At 39.2% G+C, this 23,164-nt stretch overlaps 1 protein-coding gene across 4 annotated transcripts in view; it reads left to right on the top strand.

Annotated features, from left to right (window-relative positions):
* GNAL (G protein subunit alpha L) overlaps positions 1-23,164 on the top strand; it is a 191,604-nt gene that overhangs the window by 113,284 nt on the left and 55,156 nt on the right. For all 4 annotated transcript variants that reach the window (XM_065630164.1, XM_065630166.1, XM_065630167.1 and 1 more), the window contains one exon: positions 20,535-20,632. In XM_065630164.1, the coding sequence (XP_065486236.1) occupies positions 20,535-20,632 (98 nt within the window). The remainder of the gene's footprint in view (positions 1-20,534; positions 20,633-23,164) is intronic.

The raw sequence follows: 23,164 nt of genomic DNA, 5'->3' as shown, positions 1-23,164 counted from the left end.
TCACTTGCCTCTTGCTGTGCTTTCGTTTTCTCCTTGACACTTTGCATTGTTAAAATCTGAAGATAAACCATCATAACCAAACTGACACATTTGTTCCCCACCCATTTAAATACATAATCAGAATATGTTCTTTAAATTATTTATTCTCTGTCTATTTGTGAAATGTACTTAAAAAGCATTGCCTTGGGCTTTGACATTGGACTGCCATTGTCCTATAGCCATTTCAACCTATTTATAAGCCTAGTTTTATACCAGGTTTTGTTATTTGATTATTTGTTACAGTGCTCTTTAAACCATTTGCTACAGGCTTTAAGTGAGTTGCACACACTGACATGGCTCAAGTGAAATACTTTCCACGTTAAAGCTTTTTGTTGATTGAGAAGTCTTTAGAATTTCAGAAATTAAGGAAGGATTCTCGAATGCCATAAAAAGTAATTAAAAATTGCTCTTTTATGTAATACTTTGCAAAATACTGTAAAAGTCACAAGACATCATCGGTCAGGGCATTTCTATAATTGCTAGAGGGTCGGCTGTGATGGTTGTAAATTCTTATCAAGTGAATAAATTAGCTATTAAAGCTGACCTTTTTTCCTTCAAGTTTCAAAAGTTCCTCTTAAGAATGCCTAATTTCCTGTAAGGAATATTTATTTTCTTTTTCCTTCTCCTATTCAGCTTATTTGGAACGCTTTATTTCTCTCCAAACTCTCTCTCCCTTCTCCCTCTCCTCCCAGCTGTATTGTGGAATAGATAACCAATTAAAAACAAACACAAAAACAAACAAACCACCACAAATGAAAAAAAAAAAACAAACACTATCCCTTATGTTGGAGGGAACTGCTTTTTAACAGTACATTAAGTAAAATTGTGTTGAAAACTTGTCTTGCTTGAGAGCTATCATGTTAAGGGGAGGGAGTTCCCCACCTGAGACAACCTCTGGTGATCTTTCTACAGCTTGACTGGAAGGTCAGAATCTTTTGCTCAGGATTATACCTACATCTACACCCAGATCCTCACTGTCACCGTGGATTGCAGCCTTCCCATGCAGAGCTGCAGGGCTTCTTGCCCTGAACTGCAGCACTGTGGCAGAGCCCACCTGGTTCTCCACAGCCTGTGGTAGCACCAGTGATGAGCCCACCACGAGTTTACTTGTGCTCTGCATGGAGAGCGCGTTGGCCAACTCCTCGTCTCTCCCTGGTCCATCTACCTTCGGGCATCAGACGGATTCTGTCACTATCCCTAGTCCTGAGTCCACAAGCCTGTGGAGCTACCGCAGTTATTTAGTACCACAGTTATTTAGTACCACAGCTATTTAATACTATGAACCTGCTTGCTAGCTGGTATAGCAAATCTGTTAAATAACTACTCATAGGCTAGATGTCATCCAGATCATAGGAGGCTTAGTAATACGAGAGAAATTACATGTTCCAGAGGTTGGAATATGCCACCGATGTGAATCTTCAGTGCTCCTTAGTTGTGGGGCCTAGGCTAAATGCATTCCTGAAGTGTTTAAAAAATTTCTCTGTCTCTAAAGGCAGGCGATGCTGCATTTGATATAAATTGGAGTACATTCATGTTTTCCAGGCAATTTTTTCTCCAAAACCTGTATTCTAGCTAAAAACCAAACAAACAAAAACCACGAAACACAGAACTGGGCAAAAGGTGGTCATTGTAGTGAGCATGTTCCTATATCAGCTTTGTTCTTCTGGCAGCTTCTCTGGGCTGAAGTCGGATGCTTGTGAGGTTCCTGCTTCTCCTTGTGCTCTCCTTGTTGGTGGCTTCTCCAGAAAGGAATCTTTTCCCCATAGCACCTGCCTCATTTGCTGTTTCTCTTATGTCTCTGTCACACATGCTACCCTTTTCCTGAAGCAGCCAGAGAGAAGCTTCTCTTTACAGTTTCTACCTCTTTTGTCAGGCAAAATCCCTGGTTAAGCAATCTTCTGCTCCCTGGGATGTTTCAGTCAGAAAAACTGATTTGTCTGTCGCGGTAGCTATTTATTTTTGTCCTAGTACTCCACAGTCAAAGCATTATGGTTCACTTTCGTTAGCCTGTTGCCCATAGTTCCAGTGATTTTGTGAATCTGTCTCGAATATGTAAAGTTTAATATCACAAATACTTCATAAGTAGAACTTGTTTTCCCAAATCATCTCCAAAACTCGTTATTGCTACATTTGAAACTTGCTTAGGTAGTTTGTTGGGGTTGTTGCATAGAAATTTGCAGATAAACTTACATTTACTGTGTATTTTATATTTTTCATAATTTATATGGCTATAATTGCTTTAAAAAATGTTTGGTAGCCATCTTGGGATAAATTTAAATGTTGAGACGTAGTAATTCAGTTTAATTAAGTAACTATGATTTCGTGATATTCTAAGGATATTTTTCATATTTTTTAATTTAAAATTAACTTTTTTTGCCTCTCAAGAATGTTGCTAATGTTTCTATTCCTTGACATGTATCTGTATCTTTTAAATACCCTTGCATTTGCTTGAGGATCCTCTCATATTCCTCTGGAGACAATGTGGTGGGACACCATGTCAGTATGAAGTCTCTCCATATTGAAAAGCCAAAGCTTTTGTGGTTTAATTGGTTCATTTTTGAGTTTGGGGAGGGTTTTCATATTGGCATTGGTTGGTTAGTTGGTTTCAGAAACATACACATTTTGCAAACAGAGTTCAGAGGTTAGTCAGTGACAAGGGACATTGGCAGAAATATTCTCAGTTCATATTTGTACTGTTCTTTAGCTGCAAAAAATAACAAGGAATCCAGCAATACACTGAACCTACTCACGGTGAATATGCTAACAGAGACTTGTGTAATTTCTGTCCAAAAAGTTATCCGGTTGTTCACCTCCATGAACAGGTATTTCCAGTAGTGTACTGTACTTTTGGCAGAATTATTTGCTTATTGCAGTCTGTTATTTATGTCAAAATACTGAAACAGATGTGGTGTTACAAAAAAAAGAAAAAATCTTAATGGTACGGCAAATTCATAGAGTGCATGGTCCAAACTGTTCAGACAATGAAAAGTGAGATGGAGCACTGGAACTGATTGTCCTGGTAGAATATTTAATAGTTTTTGGCTAACTGATAGAATAGTTAATAAAATGGATAGCAATACACTGGTTTTCACTGCAGTGATCCAGATAACACAAAGACTGCTTATTTTTTAAAATAATTTATAAACAATAGCCTCAAAGACAGAGAAAATTCTTGAAGAAAAGATAAAAGCATGCTGTATCTATTTCAGCAAAGAATTAAGTTATATGCTGACAAAGATGCATTGGAACTCTGTTTTATGTTTGCCCTGACTCTCTGAGTGATTTAAGCAAGATATATAATCCCAGATAAATTTAACCACCTGAAAAGTCAGCGTAATGATTTAATACAGAGTTATGACGTGCTTCAGTTGCAATTGGAGTACTTTGTGACCTGTGCATAAGGGTCATTTTGGAAGTGAACACAAGTTTTTCTTACTGTTTACACTTAGTAAAAGCTATGGAAAACACTTGTTTTCCATGGAATATCAGTGTAAAACTTAGTACTTAAATAATTTAATAAAAATTGATTTTTTTTTCATAAATACTAAGAAGTCCAAGTTTTTTTGTAAAGCCAAAGAGAATGAGATCAGTTGTCCCACTGTTTACTGCTGGGTTTAATTTATCTCTGTTAAAGGTTTTGACTCTAAATCGAGTATGATGTAGTCTGTTCTTATGCACTGAGTTGTGTTTTCCTTGGGCAATGTCAGTTCCCAAACCAAGCTTGGACACCCCACCCTTGTGGTGTCCCCATCTCTCTCCTGGTTATAGAATCAGAGTAGTTTGGGCTGGAAGGGACCTTCAAAGCTCATCTAGTCCAACCCCCTGCCATGAGCAGGGACATCTTCAACTAGATCAGGTTGCTCAGAGCCCCATCCAGCCTGGCCTGGAATGTCTCCAGGGATGGGGCATCTACCACCTCTCTGGGCAACCTGAGACAGCGTTTCACCACCCTCACTGTAAAAAATTTCTTCCTCATGTCTAGTCTGAACCTCCTTCCTTTAGTTTAAAACAGGGGTGTCAAACTCATTTTCACAGGGGGCCACATCAGCCTCGCGGTTGCCTTCAAAGGGCCGAATGTAATTTTAGGACTGTGTATAAATGTAATAGTTACGCTTATGTGGCCCTCCGTAGAAATGAGTTTGATACCCCTGGTTTAAAACCATTACCCCTTGCCCTGTCACAACAGGCCCTGCTAAATGTTTGTCCCCATCTTTCTTATAGGCCCCTTTTAAGTGCCGAAAGGCCACAATAAGGTCTCCCTGGAGCCTTCTCTTCTCCAGGCTGAACAGCCCCAACTCTCTCAGCCTGTCCTCACAGAAGAGCTGTTCCAGCCCTCTGATCATTTCTGTGGCCTCCTCTGGCCCCTCTCCAACAGGTCCATGTCTTTCCTGCACTGAGGGTTCCAGAGCTGGACACAGGACTCCAGGGGGGGTCTCACCAGAGCGGAGCAGAGGGGCACAATCACCTCCCTTGACCTGCTGGTCACGGTGCTTTTGGTGCAGCCCAAGATACCATTGGCTTTCTGGGCTGTAAGCGCACGTTGCTGGCTCATGTCCAATCTTTCATCCCCTGGTACTCCGAAGTCCTTCTCGGCAGAGCTGGTTCTCATGCTGGCCCCAGCTGGGCTCCCACCCCAAGGCTGAGGCAGGGGGCAAGGGTGTTTGTGCAGATCGCTGCTTCTCCTGGGACAGTGGCCCTTGGGAACGGGGGGACGAGCATTTTCTGGGAGCTGCTCCATGTGGGCACACACCCTATGGGGTGGTCATGTGCCTCTGGGGAAAGCCGGCGGTGGCCTCTCTGTCATCCTCTGGCTTGGGCATCCTCATGGTTTGGCATGAAAGCGTGGGAGCCCTGGGTTAGACAAGAGGTGCCTTGGTTTTTTTGCAAGCCATTAGGGAAAAGTCCATGCATCCACAAATAAAGTTCATACTTTTATTCGAAGACTTTTAAGATGCTGACACTAAATACTCTGGCTGTGGAAGAACAGATTGGATGATGATGCACAAATAGGTGTGTTAATCATACATGTGCTAATTTTAAAAATATGTTTTATTTCTGTTAGATTTTTGATTAAGGTCTGATGAGTAGCAGAATAAGAAAGATGACAGAAACGTTTTCAGATTTCAACGCTTTATCTGTTTACTTAATGTTTTAACAAGAGGGCTGGAAGATGGATGTGAGTACTTCTATGTTTTATGACATGTAATCGAGTGATATGGTCATAGAGCATCTGTTTTCTCTAAGGTTGGTTAGATAACCTGTAGGTTTTCTAACTTAGTTCCTGGAAATTTTATCTTTCATTTTGCTAAGAACGTTATGAGCAGATATCATTACAGTTGCTACATGGGAATACAGTGCGATATAGCAGTAAATTACATTTGGGAGTTGCTAATGTGGCTATAAATCTGCAAGCAGAAAATTTCCAAGCCAAAGTTTGACTCTGCATTTTAGAATGTACCAGATTTATACTGCACTAAAGGAGAGTAATGTTATATATACCGAGGGATGTTTTAATTGTTCTTTAAGTTGCCATTGGATTTTCTTGATTTAAATTAGTGATCAAATATATAAAGTTCAGTAACATTTAGAAATTGGTTACTGTGGATTACGTTTGCAAAGAGAAATATTTTGAGGACTAAAATTTAACAAGGACCAATCGCATGTATAAAAACAAAAAATAAACATAAAAATTGCAAGATGTAAGGCTGATGAGGGAGCTTGCAGGATGTCACCATTTCACCAAAAAGTTTAATAACCATTTTGCTTAGTCACAGGGAAAATAATATATGAAAATGTGATACCAATCAAATTTCTTGAGGGCTTGTCTCCGCTTACATCTCTTAAGTTAAATTCATATATACTTACCAGTGTATGTGTTGATGGATCAAGGTAGTATAGCTATGTATTCTGACCAAAGGAGTCTTTCCACCGACATAATCATGCTTTCTTTTTGAATGGTGCGATTAAGCTATCGGAAGTTCTCTCCTATCAAATATTTGTGTTCATACTATGTTTTTGCTCTTACACTACAGCTATTTCGCAGGTATGACTTTCTCAAACACCAATCAGGTGTAATTATTCTAAAAAAACCACAACAAAACAAAAAAATCAGTTTACAGCTTTGCCATAAAATTTCTTGTTTGTTTGGGGGTTTTTTAATACATAAAAACTCTGTTCTTATTGCCGTTACCCAACAAAGATATCTATTTTATGCCAAAGATTGCATTTATTTAATGATATTCCATCATACCTTTGTAGTCCTTTTTATCTGTAAAAAGGATGAAATTTTTTTCTGTTGCGATTCTGTTGTTACAGTCTTTTTAGGAACTTAATGCAATTTTCTTTTTGGAGATGTTTAGTTCTTTCAACTTGCCTGAAGCCAGTTGACAGGAGCCACTTAACATTTTCAATGAGCTATTATATTAAGTCAGTTCAGTTAGCTGTCTAATCTTTGGCATCTATTTTAGAAAGGCCTTTATAATCTACACAATCGACATGTGGCAAATACAAAAATACATATTCTGGCTGCCTGTTGCTTTACTAAAACACTGAAGTGTCTCTTGAATCCTGCTAGCCAGTTTAGTTCAGAAGCAGCAGCTATGTTTGTCTTGTTTATCTTGCTGCTTACTTCCAGAGGGAAAACTGCTTTTCGATATTCTCTTGATAATAGGTATTTTTTAGTTTACCAGCTGTACTGTTAGAAGTATATCTAGTAATGAACTAGACAGTAATTGTGTGTTAAGGGACTGTCAGCATTGACTTCCAATTTACAAGCGTATAATAAACAGATATGATCACAGGTCAATTACTGACAATGGCCAACTGTGTTTATTTATGCTATTTTAAGGTTTCCTTGCACACCTGCATTTTCTCTTTGTGTACTGGATTCTGTAGCTATCGTTGATCAACTAGGGCAGTGTGATTGCCCTATTGTTTCTACTAGAAATGCAGAAATAAGGTATTGATAGGTGTCCACAGCAGTTACCATTAACAGAAGTTTAAGGCTGCTGTTGTGCTAAAATGCTGTTTTAAGAAGCCAGTGTTTTCACAGAGTTCTTAATGGTTGTTCAGGGGAGACCGGCAGTCTGCTCAGGCTGTATTGGGGGGACAGTTCTGCCAACCCACTCACCAGGAGCAAACAAGGGTACTTGGCCAGTGTCTGTATTGAAGATGTTGGTGTGCAGGGATCGGCAGAGTGCAAAACTGTCCTGAAAATAAGTGGCAATCACTGTCTTTCCTTGAGAAGAAATTGGTGAAGACTCAGGCAGTCCCCTCAGCTTCCTTCTGGTAGCTGTATTAGCCTCGATATGGCACTAGCATTTAGGCTCCAGCCTATCCCAAAACTAAGTCAGTGCTTGAAAAGCCTTGCCCTGTCTGTGACGCCTGAAGTTGCTGATGGCTGTTGGAGCCTTTCATGAGAGTTACAGTTTATGTACTTGCATAAAAGCATCAGAAGGTTCACATTAATATCAGGGTCCTATTGCACCCAATGCCTGAGCACGTGAAAGCAAAACGTCCTCTAACCTTGCTGAGATTTGCTGCCAGTCTGCAGCCTCGGTGTGCTCAGTGCAGAGCCGTTCTGGGTGGGAAACCGTCCATCACTGAAGGAGAGAGCTAAACACTAGGCTGCTTGGATAAACATTAAGAAACTAGAAATTGTACGAATACAATGCATTGAAGATCCAATTAGTTAAAATACAGGGTGTTTCAAAAAGGCGGACCCAATTTGAAATCACTGTGTCTTTGAAACTGGCTCCATCTTTTTGAAACACTCTGTACTTGACTATTCTCTATCAGTTTTCAAAACGGTTTGTAGAAAGTCAATTAATGTGTTAGAGAATTAAGTTAAATTTTTATAATGATTTCTGAGTGACAAAAATAGTAGTTTATATATGGGATGTGGATGTCCCTTAGTTTTGAATAGAAAAGTCACAAAATTCTGTGATGTGGATCATTATTCTCATCTGAAGTTCACTCTGCTCTTTAGCCACATTTTATTATAGTTTCTTTTAAAGAAACCTATGTGAACAAAATAGGACTCTAACAAACGAGATAATAGGCAAAAGGCTTTATTATTTAGTTCCTGTTTGAAATGCAGCGTAAATACAGTTTCAAAGTGTGATGCTGTAGAAAGAAATCTTGAAAGCAAAGTTTTAAAGTTAATTTGTTCATCTTACAAACTCAATTCGCCATGATCTTATCTGTACAAATAGCTTAAAAATATATAATCAAATGTTCGCTTAATTAAATTATATTGCATTAAAAATAAAACTTTATCTATAAAAGGTAGATAAGAAAGCCACAACTTGAAAACAGAAACAATTGTATATGAGGAAAGCATTTGTTTTTAAGTAAATGTATCATACACCCAGCCTGACTGATCAATGAACTGATTGGAGTCTCAAGTTCTCAAAGTCAATACGTTGGGGTTTTTTTTTTCATTGAAATGAAACAGCTTTTCCTTTTTATACTTAAAATGTATTGTTTGCTTTAAATGTAGGTGTTCTCCAGATATACTGAACTATTTCATAGTGTTAAGGTTGGGACTTGCTACAACTCATAAAGAATTTAATTTCTGGTATGCAGATATTTTCTGGTTTAGCTACAGAAGAGGTCTATGGTGGAAATAATGAAGAAGGCTCATCAGTAGTGGAACGCACTTCAACCAGCAAAATGAAAAAAGTGTGGATGAATAAATAATGGATCAGTGTGCACACAGGGAAGAAGAGAAGGTTATGGTTGGAGTGTATTTATTTGTTTAATTAAAAGTAACTACTGGTGATTTTACTACCCTCTGTTCTCAGAAGTTTATGGTTGCTTAAAAGCTGTACTCTACAACACATCTGCTCCTAATATCCCTCATGGCGATATTTAAAGAGTCAGGAATAGCCTGTATGCATTCGTAGCCCATCCGTATCTTCTCTATCAGTCATTCACAGGAAACAAGACATCCCTTCAGCCTGGAGAAGAGAAGGCTGAGAGGGGATCTCATTTATGCTTACAAATATCTCAAGGGTGGGTGTCGAGAGGATGGGACCAAAGTCTTTTCAGTCGTGCCCAACGACAGGAAGAGGAGCAGCGAGCACAGACTGAAACATGGGAGGTTCCATGTAAACATGAGGAGAAACTTTGAGGGTGCCAGAGCCCTGGAACAGGCTGCCTGGAGAGGTTGTGGAGTCTCCTTCTCTGGAGACATTCAAGACCTGCCTGGACGCCTTCCTGTGCGATCTGCTCTGGTGAACCTGCTTTAGCAGCTGGGTTGGACTAGATGATCTCCAGAGGTCCTTTACAACCCCAAACCATTCTGTGATTCTGTGGAAAAAAAACAATGTTTGTGGAATGGAGCTTCCCTAGAAACTGAGAGTGATTGCTGCTGGAAGAAGTTGTTTCTCTGTTTCATTTTAGAGTCGGTTGGTCAGGTTTTATAACAAACGGCAACAAAAGTCCTTGTCTGAGTTGTCTTCACATCATTTCAAGGCCTTGCTCACAATTCGCATGTATCTGTCTAAGGTTTTCTCCCCAGATCCAATTGAATTAAGTTAGTTCACATTTTTCTTCTGCCAGGTATGACATCCAGTAGCCCATTTTTGCTCATGTACGTGGTAGCAGCCGTCTTGCGTGGAGGTTGCTGATGGCCCTGTGGTGGCCCTGGCAGGCTCTATGGCACAAGTAATATCGGAAGGAAGCTGGGGGAGAAGGTGCAGAGAAGCTTCTTGGGGCCTCGTATGGTGCTCTTGTCTCAGTTGCGGCAGGTTGGGGCAGATCCTGTATCAAAGACTTCAAATTCACTAGTTCTGTATTTTACTTCAGTAGGTGATACTTCAGATGGTGGCAGTTTGATTTTAATTACTCCAAAGAAATGTATTTAGTACCATTTCTGACACAAGCGTGAACCATTTCTTTCTGTTTAAGGAGCTCTGGCAATATTTGCCTTTTAAACCGAGGGAATTACCTGTTTTTATTGTTTCACTCAATTCCATTATTTTATCTCATGTCTATGCTTCAACATCATGTATTGAGATTCGTTAACAGTTATTTGGCAGTCACAGGACACTAATCATCTGTTCACAATATTGACCAGCAGCTTTCATGTTAGATTACATTTGAAGTGAGCAATAATCCTGCAGCGAATAGTAAACAAAAGACTGGGAAGAAAGGGAAGAAGCTAGCTTAGGCTCTATAAAGTATTTTTTTCAGGTAGCCTGGAAACGTCTGCATCTCAATAAGCTGGATCCCTTTAACAACTTCCAGCTTGGAAATTCCAACAAAATTTCCCATCCACAAGTGTCATTATCTCTAGTCACCTATATACATAGAGGTTTGTATTCCTACAGATACAGATTTCTTTTCAATTCTAGGCAGTTTCTGAGTTGCAAGAGTATTTATGGGCTAGTAAAAAATACTTCGGTTCTGATGCCTCAGCAGTTTCATTTGTTACTGAATATACATTCTTGCTGTATTATACATATTAGGATGTTATTATCTCAGTTCTTCAAAGTGACATACTTTGCAGAATGGAAATTAAGAACTAAACACTAGGAATTAAAATATTTTCTGCAGTCATTAGCTAGATTTCATCTGAATTAATCTGAAAAGTTTGATTTGTGGGGCTCATTAGCACTAGATTCATAGGGGCTGGCACTGTAGGAATGAAAATTATTTAAAATGTGGCCAAGATTTACTTAAAAGTCTGTGTTACTTTTCAGACCTTTACTAAGACACCTTAGGCTTACTAAATAATAAGATACAGTAGTTCTCCATCTATAAAAGTTATGAGCATATGCCTTCAAACGATGGGGTTCCTTTGAAATATATTTCTTTCAGATAGTCAAAATTACTAGTTCCTGCAGTTGTATCCACAGTGTTTTTCGAGAATATCTCTTAAAGGCAACATCTGTCAGAAAAGATGACAAATTTTTCCTTTAGAATCCTTATTCATATACTTACATCTACATTTGTGGTTGTTAATTTACAAATATTTGTTTGCTGAAATTCAATTTACTTTAGTCACAGAGAAAAACTTGTATTTCCTTTTCCTACTGTTATAAATATTTCAGAATGAATGAGTTCCTGTCTTGAAGCTAGTCTGTCTTTTGTGTGTGGATGAGGACAGGAGAAAAGTGTCAAAGAGGACAGATAAAGTTGAAGAATTTAGATAAAACTTGTGCAGAGGAGTAGGAGGCTAAAGAGATCTGGCAGCAGCAGGCTGACTTTTCCATTGCTTTTGTATTTAATTACGAGAGTTGCTTAAGTTGTGGATTCTGCTTGTTAGTCACATGGTGTTGCCAGCATTTATTTCCGAATCAAATCTATAAAAGGAAATGAGAGTTCTTGGTCCTTGCAAACCACTTGTCTGGTAGGAAATCACTTACAAATAATAAAGTGCATACTAGAGCATGAAATAGTTCCTTGATGTATGACCTTCAAAACTGGTTTAAGGAAAACAGTTGAAGCTGTGAGCAGTAGAAACTTCTCAAACTGGAAGAATGATAAGCTGCAGGCCCGTGTTTTTTCAGCTCGTTCGGTGGTTGTCTTCGCTATGGAGCTGTATTTACAGAAGCAGTAGGGGTTCCTTATGGGCAGGGACAGGAGAAGCTGCCTGGGGAGCCGGGAGAGCCGCAGCCCTCAGCTTTGTACCCCACCGTTCTGACTTCGTTGGGGGTATCCCCACCATCCAAGTAATGAAAACTGAGGCAGATTTGTAAGAAGGGCTGAGAGCACCCCAGGAGTAACTTGCATAGCGGTGAGGTTCTCATCGTTGAAAGATGACAAAGCGCACATTTAGCTTTATATCTTCAAAACAGCAGGCAAGAATTAACTATGTGGTTTTCGCTGCTCAATGAAATAACAATCAACCAGAGGATCCCAATTTTTTTGTATAGATTTGCGCCCAAGTGCATTGTGGCGTGGAAAAGACAACTGCCTTACTGTGCAGCTAATAAATGTGATCAGATGCAATACTACTCAAGATTTAAAACCGTAGGGGATTCAGATCCAACTCTGCCATGTTGCTGCATATAAGTTGTTATTATTGGCTTGTGTTTAACAAAAACAAACAAACAAACAAAAAATCTTGATCATATTTCCTGCTGTGAAGTGTGTGGAGTTTACCAATTTATAATACATGTCTTACAGCAGTACTTCTCGCTTCCATGACAGTCCCTTCATCAGGGATTGCAAAGTGGTTTGTCCATACTCACCAATTGTGTAACACATCTGTAAGTACATTGTGGTTTTGTGGGGGTTTTTTAAATGAAGAGCTTTCTGTGCACTCAGGGAGAGATTCTAACGTCAACAAAACCAAAATACCTTGAAGGAAAAGAATATGAGCTTTGCATCCTGGGCGCAACACGGTAATTTGCTTAAATTATTTCTCCTACTTTCCTTAGTAGAAAGCTTGATGGCCCCCTCTAAATAGCAGGCAGGCAACAGCATTCAAGAATTTATGATGGCAGACTGAAACGTGAAATACACAATTAAACTAGAAACTAGAAGATTGAATCAGAGGTTTTTGTTTTAAGTGTGATAAAAGTTTAGCTCAGGAAAAAAAAAAAAGCCACTATTTAATAAGTAGTGAAGAAAAAACATGGAATTGCTCTTTGACATATAATGCATTTTTGTCTTCAAAGGCTATCTTATCCGCAGTGCTGGCCCCAAAATATTGCAAAAGCACAAAATCATGGGGTTTTGGGTTTTGCTAGTATGATCTAAAGAACTTTCAGATTTTTTGTTAGTGTTTGACACATGTGAGTTTGAAAAATATATTAATATTTTTCTCAAACTTTGTAGATGAGTTCTGTGGTCTACAATAGTGAACTTGTTGATTTCTATAAAATAAAATGGCAGATGGAACATGTTTCTAGCAGGCAGAAATAGAACTGCCGAGGCATTCAGGCTGATACCTTAACTGTACACACTTCTTGGAAATGTAGTGTAGCGTAAGAGCTTAAAAGTCAAGTCACAAAAATAGTTCAAGAAAGGGACATAGAATGTACTGTGCTGGTTGCATTCCTGATTTTTGAACATTGTCAACGAGCTCCACAATTCGTACACTTTGTCTAGATGCAGTGGCATGTGGTAGCTATATGAAAATGCTGCTTTTATACCTTTATAAATGCTGTCTGTTTCCCCAGCCTCTTTCCTTACACTTCCAAGTTGGATAAGATTCTCCTAGGAGTTAATAAACTAATTTTGTTTTCTTGGAACACAAGATGCACCAAGACCCGTGTGTTCTGTGAAGGTGGTATTTACCATCCTCCCATGGTTGGTTCTAATGAACTGAGGTTATGCTTAGTGCAAACCGATCGTGCTTCAAGGCTATTGCTTCCAGCCTAAAAAAGGCAAAACAAGTCAAATGAGCAGAGAGAGAAGGTAGATCTGGATGTATTATTCTGTAACTCTCTTTGATAGATCCACAGTTAGATTTTGGAGGAGGGTTAGAGGCCAAACTGCTGCTTTGCCTATCAGAATGAGTCACTAACTAGCGAAGTAATTGCGTTGATTATTGCACACCCACAAATTACAACAGAGAACACCTTGCAGGGGGTGGAGGTTCTACTTTTCCTAAAGGTTTCTGCATAATTAATCTCCTGTAAGTACTGGTGCTTTAGGAACATCTGAACCCTACTGTTAAGCATGGTCCTGGTTTCAGTGTTTCCCCTGCCCTTTCTTGGGTGCTAATGAAGGTTTTTACACCACTGCTGTTGGAAAAATTCAAGTCGTATTCTGCTTTTGTTTTTAAATTATAACTCTGTTTTCTTGTCTTTGTTGTGGGCATTAGGAGTTTGAGCAGCTGCATTTTGTATACCTACAGCAAAACAGCTCCCTTGTTAGGCAGAGCATTTCATAAAGGATTAAGAAGAGGAGCTGGCTGAGCCACAGGGGACACTTTTGTCTCATAAACAAGAATCTGATTATCGAGAGACTACTTGTTTGTGGAAGAGGTAACGGAGCAGGCTTCCTTCCCTCTTAGGTGTCTTACCTGGTACCCCATATGGTACCCCATAATTTCTGCATTAAGTCATTAAAAATTTTTATTCCTACATCTTACAGTTGCACTCAATAGATGTTTGGGAGGGAAGAGTATTTTTAATAGAAGATGAGTTGCTACACTTGACACAAGCAAACCAGTAATAATTTGAGGCACTGGGGCACGTTGTTGCTCATCCTCCATTCTGAGCTTCTTGTAACATCACTTTATAACTACCTCAGTTAAACACTGAGTTAAGATGCAAGTTTAAATCAGAATCTTAAAATTAAGATGCCCTGTGAACGCCTCTATATACAATGTAGATAGCTTTTTAGATTTTTCTTTTTTTTCTGTAAGGCCCTGAGTCTTGCATTCCAGAGAAAAGCCCAGGCAATGAAAGATGAATACCATACAACAAATTGCAATAAAAGGTTGCCTACTTGACTTGTTGCATAGCATAGAAGTACCTTTTTTTATTCTCATCATTCACCTTGAAGCTCCAGGTATTATTCCCTCAAGTTTATTCACTCAGCAAGTTTGCATTATTACTTTTATTGTACATTATTTGTAGTATTCTTAAAACAAAAAGCAGATGAATTATTCTTTGCTACATGGGAAGAAATCTTAGCTGTTGAGTTACGTTGAACTGCCATTGGTTCTTTGATCAATTTTGTAGCTATCTAATGATTACGTTGGTCAGCATGTGTGTTTAGAATGTTTAGAAATACAGAGATTTTCTCTGTGTGGTTTTTTTTTTCCTTCATTCTTAACAATTAAGTTGTAGAGAAAGTTCAATTTCAAGCAAAATCCAGTCACAACAGCAACGTTGGGAAAGTTTTACTCAGATTCCAAATACACAAGCCTTTAATTGACAGGAAAATGAATATCAAGAAAAAAACAGAGCCTAATAGATCTAGGCATGGAACTCTTAGATTTAAATTGCTCAAATCTTAATCTGAGTGTCCGGGAATCTGAGTTTGCAGTGAGCAGAGGAAAAGGACTTCCTCGGAGCTCTTGGGAAGCAGAGAGAGTGCTATGCTGGAGTCCTGGTCCTCTCTCCCAAGCCGTGCTGCTGCCCGTCTTGCCCTGTAGCACACAGCACAGCGTCCCGCTGCTTGCTGCTGCCGTGCTCGGAGGCTTTGGCTGCAAGCTGGTGGATCCAGTTCAGTTTTAAGCTCAGATGTGGTACACAGAAAAGGATGCTTAAAAGGATGTTGTTTGGATTGCGGAGTCAAGCACATCACGTTTAGAAAACCCTGAAAGTAGTTTGCTTATGCAGCCTTAATTTGCCTCCGCTGGGTGTCATCCTTATGGTATTACAATATTATCCATCAGCTGTCATTCTTTTATTTCAGAAAACTTTTATTTCACTGCGGGAGACTGGGAATGCCTGTACACCCTCTGCCCTGGAGGAAGTATGAGTGGGGTACACCCTGCTCGGTAGGGGGGCACCTGCCTCCCTTCCCGTATAAATTCTGTGGATCATCTTGCACCGCAGTCATTGCTGGAAGTCTAGGAGGTGTTAGGGTGGGAATTTTAAATGAATTGCATGATTTACTTTTTGTTTGGTTAAAGTATGGGAGAGAAGTAGTAGTAACTGAAATTCAGAATAGAAGTGACGACTTCATTTCACACCCACAGTGGCAGAACTATGAAAATGTGTAATGTTTGCCACTTCTTTAAATGGTTGTCAGGCTAATCAGACGGGTTTAATCTCTGGTTTAGGTGAGAAATTGTCCTGAATTTCAGGAGGAGAGGAGCATTAATTTTGGCTTGAGGGAGATCGATGTTGTTTCACATTGATCTAAGCAGCTTTTTCCAGGTTTACGATATATTAACAGAAGAAATGTGTGGAACAGAAAATGTAGTGGAGCCTTCCACATCCCAGTTTCTGGGAGACTCAAAGGTGACATCAGGATAGCTATTAAATGTATGCTCCATCTGGAAGCAAGACAGAAAGGAATCTTAATAGAATAAAAATTGTGTTCCTGACCTAACATGAACTTTTGTGGTTTGTAAAGCAACTGGAGGAAAAGTTCTGTTTCCAAAATACATAAAGATTTGTTCGTGAAGATATGTCATTGTTTAATCGTCACTAATATTTATTCCAAATTTAGGCAGCTGAAAAGCGAAACAAGTCCATTTTTTAGCTACTTGGAAATTTTTTTATAGGAGTTATAAGGGGGAGGAGGTTTCTAAGGTAACCTTCCAATAAATAAATTTATTTCCAAAATAAGTAAAATTAAATTTCAAGAACATGCTGTAACTTATGGTAGGACAAAGTTGAAAAACAGTATTTTGAGACTTAGCTGTAGTGTGTCTGCATCTGTTATCTGTATTGGTTTCTGGGAATGTTTTGTATAGAAATATATTCCCTCCTTTTTTTTCCAACCTAAAAATGTTACCTTGGAATAGGTGCGTAAAAATATTTCTGCAAGACCCTTTTTAAAATGTAGTAAAAATATAATACTGTTTACATCAGTGATAACAGCTCAAGGTGTTTCTACTGTTATGTACATCTTAACTGTTTTTATTTGGACAAAAAAAAGAAATCATAACCAGTTGATGTCATGCCATGATTTTAAGATGATGTGTGAATGCTGTAGCATAAATATATATATAGCATGCATAAATATGTATAACAAAAATTATCTGTTATTGAAAAGGAAGCTCAGGGATGTGAGGCTGAGTTTTTTATATTGTCTCAGGAGGAGTGGAAAATTTTCGGATAATTTTGTATTAGTAAATATTTGAGATGTTGTGTGTCACAGCTTCATTTTGATCACATCAGAATTTTGGTATTGTATGGTCTAATGATCACTGTAAATTCTTAGGTAACTGGTGTAAATGTGCGTAAAGTAAAAAGTACCCGTAATTTCATTAGACCTATAATTCATGAGAAATGAGGCATCATCATTTACTTCTCTAATGCTCTAATTAAAATACCACATCAAAAATATATTAGTAGGTTTATATGTGTATTAATAGGTGCAAAGATTTGTATACCTCAGTCTCTAAGGAAGAGTTTGGATGAAACAGCTCTGTTTTGTTTGGTTTTCATAAACATGTCATGATGAAGGTGTTTTTCTGCTTTCAGGCACAGTACATTTCTCCTAGTTCTCTTCAGTATACTAAATATTTTTAGTAGATTTCATTGACTTTGATCGATAGAGGTCAGCTGCATGTGCTTGCAAAGCAGGTGCATCAGATGGCCCTAGTGATTTTCATGGCCTTGTTTTCTTCTGACCCAGTTGAGGTTTCTTAAAAGACCTGACTCATGACTTTCAAGAACTTCTGAATAGAAGAAAATCTTAGTTTGGCCATCTCACAAGGTAAGCTGCTAAGGTCACAAGTTACTCTTAAAACCGTATTTGTGTTGTACTGACCTACGGCAACATTCTGTATGCAGTTCCCTGCCCCTCAGAAGCATTAACTGAAAAGTTTTAGCCCATCTTCTGTCAGTTGGAGCAAATCTGAATTCTCCATCCTTTGAATGGAGGCGTTGCCAAATGTGGCTACTGCCCCAAGGACGCTGCAGCCCCAAGAGCAGGTGCTGCAGATTGGGCTTAGCCCAAAGCCAGCACCTTCGTTAGCTCCCCGGCACCTTCGTTAGCTCCCTGGCACCAGCGTGCCAACAAGATGGTCATGGTTGGAGGGAGAGGTGACGGGCACTAGGGGCTACAGGAATGAGTCTTGGGGACTGGGGAGCAGTTGCTGGAAGGCCGGTCGGGCAGAGGGGTTTGCAAAGGCTGGTGTGGTGACTGGATATTGTCCTGTGATGGGGAGGAAGTTGAGATCCAGACGTTTTCAGCACATGTAAGCAGGATCTTCCCATGTGCTTGACTGTGCGCAATGAGAGCTGTCAGCAGCTGAAGAGAAAAAAATACTGAAGAACTTAGAGCAGACGAGAAAAGGGTTAAAAACAAGTGTGAAAAGTTGGATCGTGGTACTCGGTGTCTTGAAATGAAGGAGGATTTTTCTGGAAGGCTTTAGTCACCTGGGAAAGAAGGATCGGGTAGCTGTGTGGGAGGCAATTTGCAGGCAAGTGTACTCCTCTGCAGTAGATCGGTACATTTTAATGAGGTAAGTATATTTGCTCCATTTTATAGGATTCGCATTGGACTGGAAGTCTGGAAGTAATTTTAAATAGACTGCTTTGAGATATAATGGTCAGGTGAAAATATTTGAAGCATATAACATGGAAACCCTGTGTTTACAACATATTTGTAGGGTCTCAGAAGCTGAGCTGAAAAGATTACCTCTTTTCCAGAAGGGATTCTTAAGAGTAAATAAAGCTCATATAGAGGATGTAAAAACAGAAGTGAAGTTAGAAACTGCTGCAGCTGTGCTTTTTTTTTTTTTCACTTATTTATTTGCATCTGCTGCCATCTCTCAGTCCATCCCACCCCACAGGAAAGGAATCTTTCACACTGTCATCCTCTTCCCATCCCCTTCCTGTAGGCTGTGTGGGGCTGAATGGGGCTATTTTTTAGATACAGGTTCTCCTCAGAGATGGCGTTCCAGGCAGGTAGGATGCATTCAGCTGGTGCCCTAAATATCAATAATCAAGCATAAACCTCAAGTTTGTGGAATGTTCTATGTTTTCTGATATTTACCATTTTGACTTTTCCAGTTGGTTCTTTTTCTTGTAGTCGTGCTCTCTGTTATGTGTGTCCACTTTCTCCTTCTACTTATTTAGTTGGATAACTTGCCCTTTCTTGAGCTTGTTTTTGCTTTCTCTCTGCTGGAGGAACAGAGAGTTTTTAATAGCCATAGCATAACTTCAAAAGGTGGATCTGCAGTGTTTTAAACAATCATTACATAAGTCATTAAAATAACAAAGACAAAATAAACACATCCTTAGGATGGTGAAGAAATATGTTCCAAGGGCAGTGTAAGCATCTGCCAATCTCTAGCCTCACTTCCTCTCTTCTTCCAAGACTTTCTGTGAAGGTTTTTCACGCCTGCTTTAGTATCTCCTTTTCTCTGAATTTTTGAAAACTTCCTAAAGAATGGGGTTTTCTCCCTCTCTACATTGTGCACAATGTAGTTGAAAGAAAAACAAAACAATTTTGGGGGTTATTCAGGACCTCCGTTGCCATGTTCAAAGCTTAACTAAATAATTTTCAGTACTAGTTTATTCTGAAAAATCTTGCGTTTTGCCTCTCCCTGAAAACGTCACCAGCAGGTCAGAGGCAGTTGCTGACGAGCGGAGCGTCACCATCTGGGTGACGTGCAAGGCTGGGGAACCCATCCAGGGTAAAAGTGAACTTGCTGTGCTGCCAAGATCTCTAACTACAAACTTCGTCTTTTGAGGGGAGATTTTAATTGGGAAGAGGTGTGGGATGGGGCCGGCAAACAACTGCGGAAAGTTTCAGAATTCAGATATTTACACAACGCTTTGACAGGACTATGAAGTGAATAGTGGTGTTACAGCCAATTTACACGGAGCCACACTGAACTGTGGAAAAGCCATTTGTTAGGTTTCACAAATTTATGACTGACGAAAGGACTCTTGAAGATTTAGCAGCCATGTTGAGGTGTTAAAGAGATTACGAACAACTAGTGTGTTTAAGTTGATAATATTGCTTCAACAATTTGGTTTGAGGGAGGAAAGACTCAGTCATATAATAAAGGAAATATGTATTTGTCTAACCAAGCTTGATTTTAGAAAGCTTTAGATGGAAAAACTTGGTTACGATTTGACTTCCCAGTAATGATATACCATAAAATGGACTCCCAGTTTGAAAACAAACTGGGGCGTGTGAAGCTCCACGGCAGCGGCTGGAGGAGCCGGCAGGCAGGGTCGAGCCTACCGCCCTGCGCGTGTGCCTTGTGTACGACAGAGCTGTGGCTTCGCCGTCACCAAGTCAGCTTTGATTCCTCTTTCAAATCATTCTGAAATAAGCTTGCCGGCAGATATTTCTGGATGGGGATGCTCGGGATAGCAGCTCGGAAAGGCACGTTTTGCCAGGCGGCTGTGTGGAGGGAGCGGTGATTGAGCACAGGCTCTCAAAGTCTTGCAACCAAATTATTGTGTTGCATGAGAAAATACCAAGCAGCGGAAAGTTGTGTTTTTCAGGAAAAATTACACAATCTTTTTAAAGTTACAGACTGTTTGGTTTGGGTTTTTTTTCTGGGAAGCTAATGTTTATAATCTGAGCAGCTTTTTGCATCATTTTTATTCCTTTGCCATGACAGAAGCATAAATTCAGTTAAAAATTAGGTTCGTGTGCTTCTAGGTAACATTTATACTTACCGTAAATTTTATAGATGGACTGGTATGTATTTTGAAGATAGTCTACATTACGTGTTATGTACTGGAAAGTGTCAGCAGCCACATGTTCAGTATATTTTACTGCAGTTTTACTAATAAATGTGTTTTGCTTTTCTTCTTTAAAGGTGTAATCTATCATCCTGCATAAGTATAAAGCATGAAAGTTGGAGGGAGGGAGCAACACATATAGATTGGGGATTGAAAAGATTGGGAAATGTTCTCTTTATTTATTGCATTTTCAATTTTCAGGAATTCTTTGAACATGCAAAAAAGCTCTGGGATGATGAAGGCGTAAAGGCATGCTTTGAGAGGTCGAACGAATATCAACTGATTGACTGTGCGCAGTAGTAAGTATTTATTTTTCTGCAATTAATAGCCAAGAATGCGATCATTTCCAGCAAGTTAGAAAATACAGTTTTATTAGCAAGATCTGAGAGTTTCAGCCATTAACATTTTCATTTTCTGTAGAGCCCTGGCATGTATAGCAGAAGTAATTTATGGTTTTATCATAGTTTACCATTGCATACAACTAAATATTTAGCAGCTAATAAAGATGAGAATGAGAAAACGTATTTAATATTTTTAGTATCTTTATTCCTTTTGAAATAAATTTGCATAACATAATTTCAATTTAAACTACTTAGTTTAAAAAAATGTAGAGCCAATCTAACAAAAACGCTTTGTTTGAAATTGTGAGACTCAGCACTGAAATTGCTCTGCATTTTCACATTCCATTAAAGCTTCTGAGATTTTTACCTAACCAGATGCATACCTGCATTACAAATGTATTTTCGGGTGAGGGAGGAATGATAAGGAGTATTGAATTAAAGATAGTAGTACATTTGGTATTCTCTCCTTCGTATACATCAAGTGAAGCGGTATGTGTGTGTGTATCACAGTCATAATCCTCAAATGGGTTCATCTGATGGAAAATGTTCTGAAGAGAGATGTGTAGTAGATTGTGAAGATGCAATCATAAATACATAGTACATTGATGCAAACAGATTAATCAGGAAATAGTCCATTAGCATGCCAGCACTACAAACTCAGCTGTCCTCAGTAATAACGCAGCTCTGAATTAGACTTTGACCAAAAATACACATTCTGTGTGAACTGCTGTTGAGAAAATGTGTACTCTTACAGTTGCTATGTGATTTAGGGTTTTCAGAGAGCACACTCCAGTGTGTTATGATTTGTCTAATTAGCAGTATGGTCAGCAGCAATGCCACAAGTCTGTTGTAGCCCGCGTGTTTTGTTTCTCTGTCCTCTTTGCTCTCGGTGCTGAGGCTGAAGCGCAGGAATTGGGCTGTGTCGCTAAAGGACTTGTCGCGCTTCTGCCGCAATGGGGAATTTCGGTCCTGCAGGTCATAGTTCCTTTTCCCTCTTTCCACACTATTTTTGGGAAAGAAAAGGATCCGGCAATGATTCATCAGCACATGGAAGTGAGGGTAAATTACATATGTGTGGGAAGGAACTTATTTGGCCTCAGTTGAGTGAATTTACCATAACTTGGGCATTTGCTCACAGTCCAGAGTGGCTAGAAATGTTTCATTTCAGTGGTTGTACACAAAAATCTAGAAGATTGTCCTAAATTGTGGTCAGTGGGTTTCCCCTCTGCCCTCACCCGCCACTGCTGCCATGCTATGCTTGCCGAAAAGTCCAGACAGACTGTTTGTCTTATCTATTAATACATTCAAAGAAGACATCAGACCAAGAAAATAGAATAATGATAGGTATTTAAAATAAATGAATGTCAAACTTATTTTACTGATCAGTAAAGGTTGATGTGTCTCGCAGTCCTGCTTTGGAAAACAGTGCTGAAAGGACCGGGCAAAAAAAAAGGAAGACATTGAATGACATTAATAGTATTTATGGCACTGTGTTTTCCCTTGGAAAAATGATGCCTATCTACAGACTTGGACAAGGAGAAGAATGTTAAGTGTTGTGTTAATGTACAAAACCAAAACACAAATGGGGCAAAAAATGGATCTAGAATGAAGTCCACTGCCCTGAAACACAAAACTAAATCCTACTACCTTCTTTCCTAAAAGTTTAAAGGAAGTTTATTGGGGGTGTTTTTCTACGTATCTTCCCTCCATATCTTCTAACCGGCTTACTTTATTCTGAGATTATTTATTATAGTAGTAAATATGGTGCTTGCATAATTCTTCACCTTCAAGACACTTTATGAAATAATATTTGATACTTAAATACCCCCTCGAGTCTATCTGTTCCTTGCATTTCGTGATCTACCTGAGAATGTAACAGCTAAGTGACTTATCCGTGTTTACAGGCCTTGAGTCTTAGAGCAGACTTGAAACTTGGGAACAGCCGTGTCACTGATCTGTTCCAACAGCCTTTTTCTCACAGGCATTCATGGTTTGAAATGGCAAAGTGTAACCTTAACAGAAAGAAGATACTGAAAATACACCCAGCTCTTACCCACCCCTCCATCATTTCTTGAAAATTGAAGTGCTACCAATAGAGCCAATGAAAATATTTAAAAGTTACTGCGTCTTTGCCTGCGTGCGTTTATATATTGCACAACAACGGTAGTTGCTTTACGCAGAAGAACATTTCTGTGCTGGCACTGGATGGACCTTATTCGGAGCGGTGGGGTCATGTCTGCCTTGTAGCTGACAGAGCATGTGAGACAAAGCTAAAAATACAATTGTGATACAAGCATACGTGTTCTTATGTGCACTAAGAAAACCCTGACTGTGAGGATTACTGTCTTTCTGGCTCAGCAGGAGCGGGAGACATTTCTCTCAGAACCTGTCCGTGGTCAACTTTAATTGGTGAAGGAAAAAGGGGAAGGGGGTGTAATGCTGGTACACGTGCTTACTGTGGGGTTTTGGAACATCTACAGTGCTTTCTTT

This window comes from Caloenas nicobarica, chromosome 2 (assembly GCF_036013445.1).
Source record: "Caloenas nicobarica isolate bCalNic1 chromosome 2, bCalNic1.hap1, whole genome shotgun sequence".
NCBI classification, from domain to species: Eukaryota; Metazoa; Chordata; class Aves; order Columbiformes; family Columbidae; genus Caloenas; species Caloenas nicobarica.
The sequence above is the reverse complement of the archived record's forward strand: the minus strand, read 5'-3'. Positions and strand labels throughout refer to the sequence as shown.